The following is a 17,583-nucleotide window of genomic DNA, read 5'->3' on the forward strand; positions in this document are numbered from 1 at the left end:
AGCTTTAATTTCTAGTGGATTCAGTGATTAGAAATTATTATGACTTAGATTTGGAAGTGCTTTGTTTGTATTGTACAGGTAGCAAACATCATTTAAGTTTAACTATAATAACTTTGGCTGCACTTGCACTGCCTTGAGCTTGAGCCATGCGATAAAATTTGTGTGATCTTGTTGCAGTCTAAATGTATAAAAGCTAGCCTCCTATAATATGTCTCGTCTCTTGTAGCACGGTACGTAATAAAATTGATATATGTACAGACCAGTCAGTCACCAGACCCATTGTATTGGAGAGAAAATGAACAAGTGATCCCTTGACGGAAAAACATGCACATTTGAAAAAATAGGCATCCTTGCGATCAATAGCTTATCTGTTTTCTTTCAATGACGAAGGAAAAAAATTAAAATGAAAGAAAGAAAACCCTAGAGTCCAACATTTGGATTGCCTGAGCCTGCTGCCACAACTCCCATCCCACCTCCACCTTGTGAAGCATCACCCAACTTGTCTAGCTCACTTGATTCTCCTAAATGAACCCTGTCACCATCTAACTCACGCACAAGATCATCAATCTTTCGGAACTGGTATGGCCATCTAGCATTGTATAAAAACTGGCGAAGGTCGAACCGATTATCCTCTGGCGAATAACTCTGCATGAAGTTAACAAAATGAGATACAGAAAGAAGCTTCATAGCACCAACATTCTAGTCTGCACTTAGTTTCTTAAGGTCAGCACATTCATACCTCAGCGTGATACGAAGGTGTTAATACAGTCATTTTGTGTCGATTAATGGAGTAGTACTTGAAAAAGTGCTTCACTTTGTCAGCCACCTCTTGTGGAGTCAATTTTGCACCCCATCTGTAGCAGAGGTTCTGTAACCAGGAAATCGGAACAGAGTTAGAGAACTGCAAAAGATTCCCACCACTTTATAGAATTGATAATGCAACAAGTAAATCTGTCCTCTTAGAACTGATCCTGGAAATGAGCACACACCAAAACATTCTACTTCTGTGGTCTCCGTAAAAGCCATTATGAAAGAATAAAGTTAAGGCATTAGACAAACCTTGAACATAGATATGGGACCACAGCGGAAAATTTTCCGCAGCCTTCCATAGACTGAGAGTTCCTCATATGTCATTCCCATGTCCACTTCATCCAGCTGTTTTACAAAGAATGAAGTATCAGATTCACCTATCTCGTTTGGATAGGACAGGAGCATAAAGCATTTTCTGTGGGTTTTCCCCTAATAATGTTTCCTGCAAAAAGTTTTACAGTTGAAGAAAAATTACTGAACCGTTGTTACCTGACTATAATCAGAACGTATAGGCTCTAGTTCAGCAGTGGGTGGAGCTGCTTCAATTTCTGCCAAGGACGCGTAACCAAGATGTGTGGCAGCCCATCGCAAAAATGTCCGAAGGTCCTGCTTACTAATGCTTCCGATAGGATTTATATCTGCTGAGCTGCAGTCATACTGTGCAGGAAAAGCAAAAAGAGCACTTACATATAAACTAGTAGGCAGGTCAAGATTATTAAGATACGAGAAAGTGCCCACGAGTAATACCATTTATTACCGAAACACCACAAGTAAAAATAATGCAGTACCTTGGTGAGGTAACCACGCAATGCTTCGTCCACATTGGAGCTACCCAAAACAAGATAAAACCCAGGTTTATTATGGACCCAAGGTAGGAGTGATGCAAACATAAAAGCCAGCACCATTCTTATTCGAGCTTGAATGTTTTGCAAACCTAAGTTCTCGCTATTAGATCCTCCATCTACCTATCAAAATAAAACGATGTTGAAGAATCAATTTAAAGCACAATTATTAACAGTTTCTAATGTAATTATGGTCAAATCCCAACGACCATAACCCATACAGACATACATACATACACACATGAGGAGGAGGAGGGAGGGGAGAATTTGAAGTCAGACAATATTTACTTTGTATTGTGGTCGTTTTCCTGTTACAGTTTGAAACAACGACAGAAGTGCGGAAATGACACCATCTATGGACACGTCAAGATGCCATGCTCCAATTTCATCTGCTAGAACTTTTGCCCTTGACTTTGTCGCTTCAGAGCTGCAAGGAACAAACCCCTTTACTGGACTACTATAATATCATATTATGAGCATGTATCTGCAGGATGTTGGGATAATAAAATCTACTGCAAGTCTACAAATGGAAACTTTATTAATTTGTTAATAATTGGTTCTCAGGTGCATTTAAAATCTAAAAAACCTTTTCCTGGATTATCAATTGATGAATTATGGTGCCTTCCCCAATTTAGTGCATTTTAGACCTTTGCTTTTATCAGAAACTGTGATGATTTCAGATGAACTGCTGACATTAGATATGCACAGCAAAGCACAAATTACCTTAATTAGAAACCACAAAAAGAGTTGCGTAAAGGACATTGACATTAATTGTCAATCTTATTGTTAGATGAAAAATCATATAGCATCCAAGAGAAGGTTTTAGTGCTACCTTACCTGTAAAACAATTAAAGTACTGCAATTTGCAACACCACAAGCAATAATTTATAAATTCCACTGATGTCTGATTTAATATTACAGGCACACGGCACGCATAGGGAAATTGTTGTTTGTGTAAATGGGCTCACCTGTTTTCAGATCCCATGAAAACAGTATAAAATATGCGTTTTGCGAATTCTCTGCTGTCAGTAGGATACTGGCCATCCTTGTATTGTCCAATCCGTATCGCGTCAGCTTTGACTTGTTCATCCCCGTTTGCAATTTCTGCATGTAAGAGTCCATCATAATTGAATGATAATATTCAGAGGATGATTTTTAGATGGTTCCCAGTAAGATACGAGAGATCTTTTTTCTGCCTCTACTGCACCCTGATTACTTACACAAGTTCAAAGGAGAAACTAACTTATACCTCTATGTTCACTCTCCTAACCTGAAACACTGGTTAGCTAAGTTTATGACCAAGTTGTGAGCTAAGGCTGCTCAGATTAAGTTGAAAACATTATAATTCTAATGTGGCATATGTAATTTCTACATTAGTATAATTCGCAAGGCCAAGGTATACATCCAGTTCTTATGATAAACCTGTAAGAAATGGTTACAGACCCCATCCACCCATCCAGAAATAAGTGGTCCATCTACATGAAATGCATCATGCGACCGAAAAGTCAATCACATAAAAAATAAAATCATGGTACCCGATTATAGGCTTAAGAAAACTAACCTTTTACAACAAGCTGGCACATGCAACCAACTATAGCTGCTACACAGGAGCTATCTGCTCCTCCTGAAAGGGGAAGCAGAAAACCAGAAGCTCCACTTCTTCTTAAATAGTCCCATAACCAGCAACCAGGACCAAAGGCTATTTCCTCCTCAGGGGAGTGATACTTAATCTGCAGATCATAAAATATATTCATTTATAAATGTGAATGTTTGATTAATTAAAGCAATGTTTGATAAATAATGTCAAAAGGACAAAGCTTATCCACATAACTGGAAACTCCACCAAAGAAAGCATGTTAAAGCATATCACTTTTGTTATATTGTAAGATAAGGTCTGAAACACACAGAGATGTAAAACAGAAATATTTGTAGGCAATCTCTTGATGAACCAAGACTGGAAAGCCAAAGGCTTTTCTTCAACTTTTTAAAAAACCACTATCCCAACTACTTGAGTTGGTTTTTGCTAGAACTGGATCTAACCTTTAAAGGACTAGAAAGGCACATTTTCAGATTAAAAGACTGACAAAGGTTGTATCGCGCCTCCACAAAAGGAACCCTGGTTTTGCAGCTTGCTTGCTCTTGGAAGCTACTTATAGATCCTCTAAGACTAGCAACCTGCCATTACGCCAGAAGCAAAAGTAGTAAAGTAATAAATTATAGTTGTAAGAAATTCAAGGAATCTGTACTAGTAGAAGAAAACTAGACTCAAAGAAATGAACCAAATATCTGTTATTTTGTCATATAAAAGTCATTGCAATTTAATGTAGCGTCTAAATGAAACATGCAGACACCTACAAGCAGTGAAAAGAATCACATACCGCTTCTAAATCAATTTGGGCAATTACAACCTCAACATCCTTCAGTGAAAATTGTGAGCCTTGAGCGACTAGATCTCCATTTACAACGACAGAAGCGCAACCATCTGTGACAAATTACTCATAGTTCAAAAAATAGATGCATTACTCATCACATAACAATAATTAAAGATCAAGTTTTTTATAACACTAAAAGGAGATTCCATAAGAGATAGACCCAAAATACCACCAACGAAACAGTATTTTGTCCTTAACTTAAAATATGCAGCACTGATAAGTATATTATCCTATGAAAATTTGCATAGAACCACTGAAGAAAAAATAATGTCACGTACCATAGTAGAGGCGACCACCATCACACCCCTGGTGATTGCTGTACATGTACACCCCTCCACGAGTGTGAGTAGCACCCATAAAAGCACGAAGACGAATATCAAGCTTTCTTAGTTGGTGATGACTTCCACTTGCATTCATAAACACTTCAACCCCATTCAATGCAAGCTCAGCGTGAGGAGGAATGGGAGTAAAAAGCTCTTCGCAAATTTCAGCCGCGACAGCTCTAATAAGGGAACAATGCTTAAGATTTAGAAATGCATAAAATCCGATTAGGAGTGAACTTATTATACAAAAAATGCTATTCTGACTGCTGAAAAAAGCTCACAACTCCTGCAAATTTTACTTAGGCAGGCATTTGACTCATCTGCATCAGCTATGGGCTTTCCTGAAGCACATTTCAGATAATGCAGAGGTGGGATCAACCAACGACCACCTCTTGGAGACAAAACGAAGTCCTCACAAAGTGTTATGATGGCATGATTCTAAAACGTGGACAAATGCAAAGTCCCAACCAAACTTAATAATCATGAATTTTGTAGTTAACTCAATGAATTCCAAGGAACTATAATGAAGACAACTTTCAAGGCAGTTGTGGCACTATCCTATATATCTAACAGGGATAAAATTAAAAAAATTCTACTATTTCATTCTCACCTAAACAATCCTACGTTTCAGTGTACGGATGGAACTACAAAAGCAACAAGTGATACATGGAGTCCTAACCTGACTAACAACAATAGAGCTAATAACATTGGCACTTACGTGTCCAGAAACTGAATGTACCCATAACCAAAAGGCACTGAATCCTGTGACAAGGCCTCTGAAATTTCCTTTGGCAGCTGAAAGTTCACAAGTTGGTCTCTTTGTTTCCATGCTGTAAACCAACGAAGCTCCCTGTAATTTCCATCATTCGCAAGCCACATCTTTGGGCGTATCATGATAATCTTTCTGTTCATACAAAGAATTTGACAATTGTAACGTTCTGACCCTTTGATCACAGGCATGCCGAAGCTGCATAATATACCATCAGTCCAATCCCCAACTAAGAGCTCTTTCAAGCATTCCCATCTGCAAAAATCACATTTCTCAATCACCATAAGAGATTACCATTAACAATAACTTAAAAATCATCATGGTTAGTTAATTATTTTAATAAACACATAATTTATCCACAAATGAGACCCCAATATGATATATTTTCAGCAAATAAACTAAAGTCCAAGTTGGTTTTAATGTAGCTTTTTTTTTCTTTTCAAAACTTGAACTTTGAAAGAATGGTTTGAAATCCAAAGAGCTTACGCATGATTAACAGTATCGAGCTCGAGGAAATGGTCTTCGCAGCCATAACCAGTAATCTCAAGCTCAGGACCAAGCCGAATCACAGCCCCAGCCTCTTTAGCCTTAGCTATCGACTCTTTGATGTTCTTCAAATTGCAATCGAAGTCCATAGCCCATTGGTTCAAATTACACGTTGCAGTCTTCAGTAGCCTCATCTCCAACACTTCAGTTTCAGCGAATTCTTGGTTTTTGAATTGCCTTTCTTAGCTGAGAAAGAACCAGAAAGCTTCGATTGCAAGCGTCGCCGATGTCAGCAATGGAGCAGAGACTGACAATTCTTAGCCTTGCGTTTGAAATCTTGGAAAATTTATTCTGTTGCTTGGGATCTATTTATTCTGTTGCTCGGGAGCTAGGCTCCTGGACCCTTGGACGGGTCAGCCCGGTCAAGTTCTTCCGGTTTTGACACGTTTCAAGGGCTCGGGCTTTGAAGCTTATGTGGAATTTTCATAAGTTTGAAGCTTATAACCTTTTGAATTATTCAGTAAAGTAATCAATTCAATAACGTCAATAATACGTTAATAAAACAAACAAATTCTACTCGTTTCTTAGGCTTAATTGTTACATGTGCTTAATTGTTACAGTGTCTTTGAAATATTGAACAAATCCTACATCCTTCTTTGAAAGTTGAAATAACCTATTTAGTGTGTCACTTTCCTCAACGTTAAATTCATATCAAACTTTGTTAAAAACTAATAATATAGTGTAGTTATATTGGTAAATTCGTCGGAACTGACCAAGTTTCCACCAATCTAATTTGGTGATGTGGCATTGTAGAGTCCAAATGGAACCCACTAGATATAGGTCCATGTGTACCAAAAATAAACTTTTGCGCTAAAAATGCTTCATGACAACCAAATGTAACGTTTGGCATAAAAACTCATTAGTGCTTTCGTGCTTTTTACAGAAGCAATTACTTTTGTAGGAATCACTTTCAAATACTTCTTGGAATTTCAATAATTTTTTTGACGTTTTTCATACAAAAGTATTTTCAAACGATTGCCTACCCATGTGTACCTAAAATTAAATATTATTATGCCTGTTGTCCAAATGGATCCAATCCATCCATATTATTAGTCCGGCCCATGGCCCGAAGAAATGGGCTGGGCTCACACCCGCCTATTTTTTTTTTTTTTCATGCCTAATGTAATTCAGATTTGGTTCTTAACAAACGAATATTTGCCCTCTCAACTGAACGCCGTCGTATCAAGCACCCTTCTTTATCGACCGAACGCCGTGCTGTTTTATCGTTTTTCTTCAATCTCTGCAAAAAACCCTTGTGCAGTGAACGAAACAGAAATCTTGATTTTCGTTTTTGGAATTGAATTTGGTTCGGAGAATGACAGTAGCGAGCTCAGTAGTCCACGAAGTGCTGGGCCGGAGGGCCGAGGACGTAGACCAGCCCATAATCGACTACATCGTTAACGTCCTCGCCGACGAGGACTTCGATTTCGGCGACGATGGAGAAGGCGCTTTCGACGCTCTCGGCGAGCTCCTCGTCGGCGCTGGCTGTGTTAGCGACTTCGCTGAGTGTCGCTCGGTGAGTCTGCGATTTTTTCCTTTCACTTGAGTTGGTCCGTTTGGCTGCTCAGAAAATCTGGAAAGAAAGTAAAACTGGTTTTGGATGAGTAGATTACTGTATTATTTTCTACGCTGAGCTTATAGCATTTGCTTTGAATCTGATTTGATAATTTGAGATACTGGACAGTTGTTATGAATTCAATTTCTTTTCGATGTGTATTCCATGAAACTGAATCCGACGTTGGTTTGTAGAGAAATTGAAGAAAAGAAAAGGAGTTTTGGAATTGTAGGCTTTATGTTGTTAGCGACGCTTAGTTGAGATGAGGTTGTTTGTGGACATTGGCAATGCTATTCATTTTGATTACGTGAAAAATGCTTTCTCAATCTGGGTTGGTATTGTTCTTGACGTTTGGTTTTTGCGATAGGTTTGTAGTATAATATCCGACAAGTTTGGGAAGCATGGGTTGGTTAAAGCTAAACCAACTGTACGGAGCCTTGCAGCACCAGTCAGAATGGATGATGGGATGGATGAGGGGGAAGCTCCAAAGAAGAAGGTTGAGGTGGTTGATGGCCCTTTGTTAACTGAACGTGACCGAGCTAAGATAGAAAGAAGAAAGAGGAAGGATGAGCGCCAAAGAGAGGTAAGGTTTCTGTGTAAGATATGATTCCTACTGCTTATGCGAGGTTTTTATCATCTTGGGGTACAATATTTTGGGCCCTGTTGAGTGTGGGTATAATTGGGTTGAAGTTATATCTGAGCTAGGTTGTTATTGGTGTTGATGATTGATATGGTTGAAAGAGATTTGTTCAGTTTTATTTATACATTGATTACACAGCAACAATATCAAATACATTTAGCAGAAATGGAAGCAGTTAGAGCAGGAATGCCTGTTGTATCTGTAAATCATGAAAGCATTGGTGGGCCAAATGTCAAGGATATCCGTCTAGAGAACTTCAATGTTTCTGTGGGCGGCCGCGATCTAATTGTGGATGGTTCAGTAACACTTTCTTTTGGAAGGCATTATGGTGAGTTTGCTTTTCATGGATGAAGATGCTCTTGATTTGGTTCTCAAGTTGAGAGGGCCTTTTGTTAGAGTTCCCAATAGTGAGTTTGTGGTACATGGAGTTTCTTATCTCAGAGGTTGTTGAATAATGTTGTAGTTGTAATAATAATTTTCAGTTGGCATTTGACATAGTAGATTGTGCCTCAATTCATGCAGGCCTTGTTGGAAGAAATGGTACAGGGAAAACAACATTTCTTAGGCACTTGGCTATGCATGCCATTGATGGCATTCCTAAGAACTTCCAAATATTGCATGTGGAGCAAGAAGTGGTGGGTGATGACACATCAGCCTTGCAATGTGTTCTGAACACTGATGTTGAAAGAACTCAGCTTATGGAAGAAGAAGCTCGTCTCCTCACTAAACAGGTTGAATACCATATTGTTTTTAATTAGAGGAGAGTTTAGCTTTCCAGTCTTTTTTTCTTTTCTTTTTTGGGTATTTGATGGATTAATGTTTACATGCTCCTTTCTTGTGCTAAATAAATTATTATAACGTGAAGAGAGAACTGGAGTTTGAGGAATCAACAGAAACGAGCAATGGAGCAATTGACAAAGATGCTATTGGACGGAGGCTTCAGGAGATATACAAAAGGCTTGAGTTCATTGATGCTGATTCCGCAGAGTCACGTGCAGCTTCCATTCTTGCGGTCAGTACCCCATTCATTTCTGCAACAATCATCTAAGTCTTTACATGAATTAAGCTTGGTTTTTGACATGAAAATTTATGATGTTTAGGGCTGGCTCAACTCTCCAAAAATTAAAATAAATAGTAACAGAAAGAAATGGGGTAAGAAGAATCTCATTCTAGGTTGAATTTCTTTGCTGTTATGCTGAACCTATCAATAATGGTATAAATCACCGAGCCACCACTGCTAACAAATGAAACAGAAAATCCTACCTGCTGGCAGTTAACCATGCCATTCAGGTACATTTGGATGGGTTGCACTGGATGTACGCATGTGTGATGCAATGAATTTCCTCTAAGTTGAGAAAGGAAGTTGTGCCTTTACCTACACTGTTGCTTGTCAGCTGGTTCATTTTTCTGAATTACTATCCTACTGACCTGGAATTTTACAGGGTCTTAGTTTCTCTCCGGAGATGCAGCGAAAAGCAACAAAAGCATTTTCTGGAGGATGGAGAATGCGAATAGCTCTTGCTCGTGCTCTGTTTATAGAGCCTGATTTGTTACTACTTGATGAACCCACGGTCTGTTGTTCATATACCCCTTTAGGCTTTTCATATTATTCTGTGTGCCTGGTTTTCATTTTTCCGCCTCATGTTTATCCTTTTTTCTTTTTCCAGAACCATCTTGATCTTCATGCTGTCCTCTGGCTGGAGACTTACCTGGTGAAGTGGCCGAAAACATGTATAGTTGTTTCTCATGCTAGAGAATTCTTGAACACGGTAACTTGCTTGTGGGCTTTAGTTTCTCAGTTGGTCATATCAACAACAGTATTAATGAGTATAGTTTATGTAACACGTGCACTATCCTTCAGTATACCTCATTCTATGCTCTGTTTTTTCAGGTGGTCACTGATATCCTTCATCTTCATGGGCAAAAATTAAATGCCTACAAGGGGAACTATGATATATATGAGAGGACACGAATTGAACTGGTCAAGAACCAACAGAAAGCTTTTGAGTCCAACGAGCGTTCAAGAGCACATATGCAGGTTTTTCATCTTACCGTAATGAAAAAATGATGCTATTATTATTTTTCTTATTTTCTTGATGTTTACAGCAGTTCAACATAATTCTGCTGACTTCCTATATTACTTTTTTTTTTTTCTCCTTTTTATTGCCTTGGCAAAGGTGCTGAGGGTTGTTAGCCTTTGTTTGCTTCTACCAATAATTACTAATTTGATTTTCCTAGTCAACTTCATTTTTAGATATATGCACATATTTTCTCTTTTTATTTTCAAATTTTCTGCATGTAGCTTTCTGTTTAAATAATAAGGATAGAATCATGTCTGTTAGATGTTAAAGTACTCGCTCTTCTTCTTGATCTTCTTTTGTCATCTTGCTCCTCTCTCAATGGCATGTTTTTTGAATTACAGTAACTTGTGTTTGGCATTCACATGTTTTACTCTGATCTGCAGACTTTTATTGATAAGTTCCGTTACAATGCGAAGAGGGCCGCACTTGTTCAATCAAGAATTAAGGTGATTTTTTTTGTATTTTTGCATGTTCCCGAAACCATTTCTAACGACTGTAAACATGTCTGAATTCTGCTTTCTTGGCTGTTAATAAAAATTTGATTTAGACAACTTTATCATGTACAAATAATCTTAATATAACTGATATTCCTTTTCTTTTATTTAGGCATTGGACCGGTTGGGACATGTGGATGAGATTGTTAATGACCCTGAGTATGCACCGATTTGTTTATGTGGCTTATATGGATAGGAGCTTCTAGAAACATTTCTGCTTTTTCTTTCTATCTTTATAAACTCTTCCCTTTCATGTGCAGCTATAAATTTGAGTTCCCAACTCCAGACGACAGACCTGGTCCTCCTATAATAAGTTTCAGGTTGGCTCCCTCTTTGGTTTTTGCAAGTCACCTGAGATCCTTTCTTTGTGTTCTTTTCTATTTTCAAGTTTATTCTGTTCTCATTACTTAGATCAAGCGCTTATTGGATCTTTCTGATGTATGTGTTTGTAGTGATGCATCATTTGGTTATCCTGGGGGGCCCATTTTGTTTAAGAATTTAAATTTTGGAATTGACCTTGACAGCCGCATAGCAAGTAAGTATGCTAGTTTAATCTTTTTCTATTTGAAAAGGATCCATTCTTAATGGTTTACATATGATTCACCTTGTACATCTGGTGTCAAAATTGTTATGCAGTGGTCGGGCCAAATGGCATTGGTAAATCAACAATACTCAAGCTAATTGCAGGGGAGCTACAACCAACTTCTGGGACAGTTTTCCGTTCGGCTAAGGTATCTTGCATGTTTCACGGGTTTACCTATACTGGATAACAATTTGAAATTGATAGATTTCAGATTTTAACTAACATCTCACTGTCCACCAAGTTAATTTGGTTATAGTTATCATTATTTATTTATGCAAATACTTGTATTCTGCATTATGGGTGTTAGAACGTAAAGTAACTGCTATTTGGCCTTTGTATCTCCTTGCAAAGTTGGAGTTACTTTATATGCTTGAATCTCAAGGGGGACTTATATTTCTACAGGTTCGGATTGCTGTGTTCAGTCAGCACCATGTTGACGGGCTCGATTTATCTTCTAATCCCCTATTGTATATGATGCGATGCTACCCAGTGAGTCCTTGCTATTACCTTCTTCTTTTTTTTCTTTATAGGTTATATTTATCTTTTCATGTTTTGATGGGTGGTATCTATGAGTTGCTTTTGAAGTTCTTTATGTATACATGAGAATCCAGGATAGGATCCTACAATCAAACCCCTCTGAATCTATTTCCATACCCGGATTAGGATAATTTTGCTTTAAAACTAGAATATAATCCATGGACCTCATCTACTGATATTTCCAACCTAAACATGATATTTTCCCCTTTTCCTATCTACTACATCATTGAACAAGACTTGGGAATTGGTACCAAAACCGTTAGTCATTTTGACCACATGAACAAGTTTCCATTGGTAGAGACCAAGTTTAGGTGAAAATGTTGTTCAAGGCCTCAGCCCTATCTGACCCGAGATGGATAAACCCTTTGTAATTCTTTAATCTCGTTTGGGCAGATAATCTTGTTATTTAGAATTGTCATGCTTTTACTATTAAGGGATGCTTTTTTTTTTTTGTTCTTTTTTTAAATGTAAAGTAATAAAGTATCCTTCTTGCAGGGAGTGCCTGAACAAAAGCTCCGATCTCACTTAGGTTCTTTTGGTGTAACTGGAAATCTTGCACTTCAGCCAATGTACACTTTATCAGGTATTTTCTTTATTCCATATTGTCAATACTTGAAAGATATTGGTTGATTTTCTTGATCTATATGGATTTTAGCATTATTCTCTAAATGCATAAATGGGATCTATTTTTTATTGTTGCATCATGCATTAGGTGGTCAAAAGAGCAGAGTTGCTTTTGCCAAGATAACTTTCAAGAAACCACACATAATATTGCTTGATGAGCCCTCCAATCATCTGGTAAGTCACGATCCTTTGCATTATTTTAATATTTTGAAGAACGGTATTCTGGATTTCGAAGTTTCTCCACCTTGACTGATTGTTGATTTATTCACATTGCAATGGTTGTTGACACGTAGGACTTGGATGCTGTGGAGGCACTAATACAAGGTCTTGTTATCTTCCAAGGAGGCATTCTCATGGTACATTATCCCGATCTCGTCATGATTTCTATTCACAACAAAAGTTGATTTATCATAGTTAGTTTGTGGTTTATGCATAACTAGGCGTGTGTTATTATTACTTACAGGTTAGTCACGATGAGCATCTTATCTCTGGAAGTGTGGATGAGCTGTGGGTGGTATCAGAGGGTAGGATAGCACCATTCCATGGCTCTTTTGAGGACTACAAGAAGATACTGCAGTCGTCTTAGATAAAATGTTACGAAAACTCGGAAGAATACACAACTCTGGAGCTTGTGCATGCCGTGGCATGTGAACAATATTTTGATATAGTGCACTTGTATTGTATGTACCCACAAATATGATTCTTTTTGTTTTGGTTCCGAAAAGTTGACTCATCTTTTGCTCAGAATAGTAACTTCTGCTTAGAATGAAAGTGGGATTTATTCCAATGGGTTCCCACCACAGTGGTGGTGGATTCCTCTCCCCAATGGCACCCAGGTTCGAAATCCTTAGGGGTTTCTTTCCTCTAATGTAACCCAAAAAAAAAAAAAAAGATTTTATGTTCGTATTTGATTTACTTATACTGTCTGGCTGAACGAGCACTTGGTTAATAGTCCATAAGAAGGGTAAAAAAAAAACCTAGATTGAGCACGTGGAGGTTTTAGCCCATGGAAAAGTTCTGGAGAAGGTTTCATTAGTTTTGCATTTGCAGAGGGGTAGGAGTTTATTTGAGGGGTTTAATTTCATCATCAACAAATGTGAGAAAATCAATGGACTTCAAATATTTTAAATAGTTTGATGGTGGAATCGAACCTCTCAAATACAAGCTCCTCACTCTAAACTCCTCATTGTAGAAGGTCTCCTGTTTGCCCCTTTAGAAGAACACGTTGGGATTCTAAACTTGTTTCACATTTTTCAACCCAAAAAATTCAAATAAAAAAACTTGTTTCTCATAATCTGACCGAAAAAAAAAAAGAAACTTATTTCACAGAAACTTAAATTTTAAAAAACATGCGCATCCAGGGAATCGAACCCTGGTCAGTACCGTGGGAGGGTACTATGATACCACTACACCAGATGCGCTTGTTGATATTGTGGACAACCGTTTGAATTTATTTCTCATAGCCTTTATATTGTTCATGCTTTCTATTTCTCTTCTCGCTAGTCATATGATCAAAGAGATAAAACGGACCGTAGGCTTTTCTCATAAGGGACGAAAAAAGGCAAGAGATTCCAAAGGTCCATGTAGTAGAAAAATAAAAGAACTAGGCACACTATGTTGAACTTTATTAGATGTGTAATCTTATCGATTATACATGTAAATATGAGAAATTTCTGACCGTTAATGCATGTGAAATTCACGACACAAATGGTTAAAATTTACCCACATGCTATTGTAATTAATTCTATTTACCGATATATAAAAAAATCTTGTAATTAATTATAAAAAGAGCATCTCATGGGTTAGATCGCATGCGTGATTGAGCATAACATGTCAAGGTAATTAAATCTAAATGGAGCATGGCCCATAACCTATATAGGCCGTTTAGAACTAAACTAACACCCATATAGCCCAGGAGTCCATGACCCACATAATGATGGATATAAAATTCAAACCAAAATCACATCAACCTCCATTTTCAACTTCTGAGAAAGTAAAAAGAAAAGGAAAAAAAAGAAGAAAAATGGAAAACGGGAACAATAGTATCATATCACGGGAGAAGCTTGACCAGGTGGCCAGCTGGGTGAGCGCGACGGTCTCCACCGCCTTCTTTTCCTCCCTCGAGCGCTTCTCTTGCGTCAACCTCGCCACCACCGACTTCGACGACGAGGACGAGGACGAGGCCGCAGACCGCCCTTTCACCCTCACCAATCACAGCGACCCTCCAAACGACGTGGCTGAGCTCCCCGTCTGATCCCCCCTCTCTGTGTGGTATTGTTGTTACACTAGATCTTGGTTTTATGTGTAATTAGGGTTTATGAAAACAGCTTCTGGTTCTGAATTTTATGCGAGTCTGTCAATGTGTAATGTTTGTCGATGACGATTGTATTTAGCATTTTTATAGAACATATTGAAATTGTTAAATAATAAAGTTATTTTCCTTAATCCAGAGGTGGTTAATTTATGCTTGTTTCATTGGAATTGCAGTTTGTTTGGTTGCATTGTTCATGCATTGTACGGACTGAAGATCCAATTTTAACATTGGATAGGCTAAGCTTCAGTAAACCCCCAATTTAATGATTGGAATTCAAAAATTTTGTTGAGTGGAATTGAGTTGAGTTTATGCATATGCATCATTGGATTGGAAGGACAAATAATGATTGGTGCACTATTTTGAGAAAACAAATTAATCAATGGATAGGACATTGTCAAGTTGATTTAGACTTATGGGTTTGTGTTTTCATAATCTCCTAATTGGATACTTGATATATGAGTTTTTTATCCCTCTCCCATTGTAGGATAGCAGTACATGCCTAGTAAATATACTCACAAGGCAGTATGATTAGTAAATTATATGTTCAGGGCAGTGTATAAAATGTATCATATTTGGCTTAAGGGACGTGGTCCCCCTCTATTTCTAATGTCAGTCTATAGGAAACTTCTGCTGGGTTTTGTTCACAGTGTTAAACAGCTCATTTTTTAATGCCGTACTGCTCTCTCACATGATCAAGTTAGAACACTGACGTGTTCTTATTCAACATGGCATGTGCTGGTAATTGTAATTGTAGGTGAGTCGGTGACATAGCCTCGTAGATCCCATATTCAGTTCATTGTTTCTGTAAGTGAAATAACTTCTGCATAGATTTGTATAGACAGTTTAAACCCCTTATTTTTTGCCTCTCTTATGATCTCAACCCTTTTTCTTGAGAATCTATTGCTTATATTAGTTTTTGGAATGTGGCCATATATCTAGCTTCGAGTATCTTTTATCTATCTCTCCATCCATCTAACTTCCTGGTGGAATGCCAACTTTTAAGAGCATATCTAATTATTTGTTGGTGAATGTCATGGTATTTCCTATTTTGTGAGTGAAACAGTGGAGAGTCTGGTGACTCTAGTGGCCTTCAGTAATTGTATCTTGAGGCTATTTGTAATTTTCCCAAATTGAGTTTTATGTCCCTGATGCCAATGAAACTCTTCTGGAACCATATCTGGGATGTTGGCGCATCCAAGATTCTGAGAAGGACAACTTGAACACATTCAAAACTTTAAAACTCCAGTTATGATTTTGTTAATCCCACCTTCAAGCTTTCTTTTTACAATTTAATTTTGGGTGATTCACCCTCTTTTGTATCTTATCTGTCTCATGTTTCTGCATGTGTTCATCTGTGTCTTGAATATGCAAATGGTGCACATCTTATAGGCTTAGTTTTCCTCTTAAAAGATACTGCTGCATCAAATAGTGAAGAAAGTAGTTATTGTAACTTGGAATGCATAGTGCTACTGCTGCATCAAGTTGTGAAGAAAGTAGTTATAGTCACTTGGAACAATTAATAGTGCAACTTACAACTTTATCTTTACAATTTGATGTTTTCATCTTCACATCTCTCCTCTCTCTCTCTCTCACGCACACACACATACACTACAAATCCTAGTGCCATTAACAACAATGCCAGGTACACAAGATAAACTTTTTTAAAAAACTACTGCAAAACTAGAACAACAAACATGGATGGTGAAACTTTACCACCATTGTTAATCTGCATGTTCCCTCCAACATAGTAGCATGAACACGCAACGTTTGATAATGTACAACCTTGCTCTCTTCTCCTTCAAGCTTCTCTTTGATGCCTGAGCTTTGGTTTGCCTTTGTGGGGAAGTAGACTGCTCCATGAACTTAGAACTCCTCACTCCTCTCCTGGGCTTTTTTTTTTCTTCCTCCTCCTTCTGTGCCTTATTAAGTCAGGTTATAAGGAGAGAGAGAGAGAGAGAGAGAGAGAGAGAGAGAGAGAGAGAGGGGAATCTTTTGTGTGAGTTACTAGTGGTTGTTTTTTCCAGTTTCAGTTTGAAAGTCAGCAGATTATGTCCTGTGTGGTAAAGGCCTGGAGAGACTCAGACTGACCACACCAGTCAACCAGGGAGCTGCTGCTTTTCTGCCTTGCGAAGGCTGTCTTCTGCTTCCCTCTGGTCTAAAATCCAGACTTCCAGGTTGGTTGTCTGTTGAGCCTTCCATTATTACTGGTCTGTTTCCAGGATTTATTGCAAAAAGAACCATGGACCACAAAAGGCCTTTAGAACAATTTTAGGAAGTGCTTGGGTTCATGAACTTATTGATTTTTAGAGTACGTTAGATTATTGCATTACAAAGTAACTCAGCTGAGGTGTCCTGATGACAACTTTCAGTCTCATAGATATCATGTACATCATTTTGACCAGCCACAGATCCCTTCAATGTTCAAACAACTTTTCAATCAGCTCTAGATTTTGTGGTCATGATTCTTGGTTATCCTCAAGTCAGGTTCTGACCCTGACGTTTCAAATTCCATTAATTGCTTTATGTATTATATTAATAACGTGTGGGAAATGTTAAATTTTATTTCTTAGCTTTGCGGTTTACTCTCTCTCTCTCTCTCTCGCGTTGCAAGTAGCAAAGAAGCCGCAGTAAAGGCACTGCCTCATTTCATTGGGGAACCTCAAACCGGGTTTTCAGATTCTTGATTGTGATATGCTCTTCTTTTGTTGTTGTCTTTATTTTTTATTTTTATATACAAGTAATATTGAGAGAGGGGATTTAAACATAGAACATTTAGTGCCCGTTTGGCATTGTTTATTTGAGGTAATAAGTGATTTTTAAAAAATTTTGAGATGCCCAACCCGTTTGGTAAACTGTGAGAAAATCACTTATTGTTAAAAATTGCTGTGAAAGAAAGCTATAAGGGAAAGCAGCTAATGAGGTGTTTTCATTTTCTGATTATGTTGGAATCAAAGAGGTGCTGGGTTTAATAATTATGTGGCAATCATTTCTTGATTATGCGTAAAATCAATACCTACAACAATTTTAACAAAA

At 37.9% G+C, this 17,583-nt stretch overlaps 2 protein-coding genes and 1 non-coding gene across 4 annotated transcripts; 1 reads left to right on the forward strand and 2 right to left on the reverse strand.

The window, feature by feature from the left end:
- On the reverse strand, positions 184 to 6,106 carry LOC18777896 (glutamine-dependent NAD(+) synthetase). Its single transcript, XM_007211233.2, has 13 exons — positions 5,663 to 6,106; positions 5,126 to 5,431; positions 4,363 to 4,586; positions 4,031 to 4,134; positions 3,693 to 3,827; positions 3,214 to 3,382; positions 2,621 to 2,756; positions 1,941 to 2,079; positions 1,599 to 1,775; positions 1,300 to 1,467; positions 1,060 to 1,155; positions 740 to 868; positions 184 to 645 (listed from the first exon to the last, which is right to left on the reverse strand). The coding sequence occupies exons 1-13, from the start codon at positions 5,854 to 5,856 to the stop codon at positions 421 to 423; spliced, it is 2,202 nt and encodes a 733-aa protein (XP_007211295.1). The 5' UTR covers positions 5,857 to 6,106; the 3' UTR covers positions 184 to 420.
- On the forward strand, positions 6,834 to 13,064 carry LOC18778100 (ABC transporter F family member 3). 2 transcript variants are annotated; one of them, XM_007210259.2, is made up of 18 exons: positions 6,834 to 7,238; positions 7,645 to 7,860; positions 8,056 to 8,245; positions 8,440 to 8,648; positions 8,783 to 8,929; positions 9,360 to 9,488; positions 9,585 to 9,686; positions 9,809 to 9,955; positions 10,382 to 10,444; positions 10,605 to 10,651; positions 10,753 to 10,812; positions 10,945 to 11,027; positions 11,129 to 11,223; positions 11,478 to 11,564; positions 12,108 to 12,195; positions 12,325 to 12,410; positions 12,530 to 12,592; positions 12,700 to 13,064. In XM_007210259.2, the coding sequence occupies exons 1-18, from the start codon at positions 7,038 to 7,040 to the stop codon at positions 12,820 to 12,822; spliced, it is 2,136 nt and encodes a 711-aa protein (XP_007210321.1). In that variant the 5' UTR covers positions 6,834 to 7,037; the 3' UTR covers positions 12,823 to 13,064. The 2 variants fall into 2 exon arrangements, with proteins under 2 accessions (XP_007210321.1, XP_020419277.1); XM_020563688.1 differs by having other exon boundaries at positions 6,875 to 7,238; positions 9,360 to 9,686.
- On the reverse strand, positions 13,587 to 13,657 carry TRNAG-CCC. The gene has a single exon. It is a non-coding gene; the product is annotated as a tRNA-Gly (tRNA).

Source organism: Prunus persica, chromosome G5 (genome assembly GCF_000346465.2).
Source record: "Prunus persica cultivar Lovell chromosome G5, Prunus_persica_NCBIv2, whole genome shotgun sequence".
NCBI lineage: Eukaryota > Viridiplantae > Streptophyta > Magnoliopsida > Rosales > Rosaceae > Prunus > Prunus persica.

Excerpts from the sequence above, each read along its gene's own strand:
- LOC18777896 (XM_007211233.2), bottom strand. The coding sequence starts at position 5,856 with ATGAGGCTACTGAAGACTGCAACGTGTAATTTGAACCAATGGGCTATG. Across the intron at positions 2,080-2,620 it reads TTCATGGGATCTGAAAACAG|CTCTGAAGCGACAAAGTCAA; the intron begins GTGAGCCCATTT and ends TGTTCCTTGCAG. Across the intron at positions 1,468-1,598 it reads TGCGTGGTTACCTCACCAAG|TATGACTGCAGCTCAGCAGA; the intron begins GTACTGCATTAT and ends TTTCCTGCACAG.
- LOC18778100 (XM_020563688.1), top strand. The coding sequence starts at position 7,038 with ATGACAGTAGCGAGCTCAGTAGTCCACGAAGTGCTGGGCCGGAGGGCC. Across the intron at positions 7,239-7,644 it reads ACTTCGCTGAGTGTCGCTCG|GTTTGTAGTATAATATCCGA; the intron begins GTGAGTCTGCGA and ends TTTTTGCGATAG. Across the intron at positions 12,196-12,324 it reads GCCAATGTACACTTTATCAG|GTGGTCAAAAGAGCAGAGTT; the intron begins GTATTTTCTTTA and ends ATCATGCATTAG.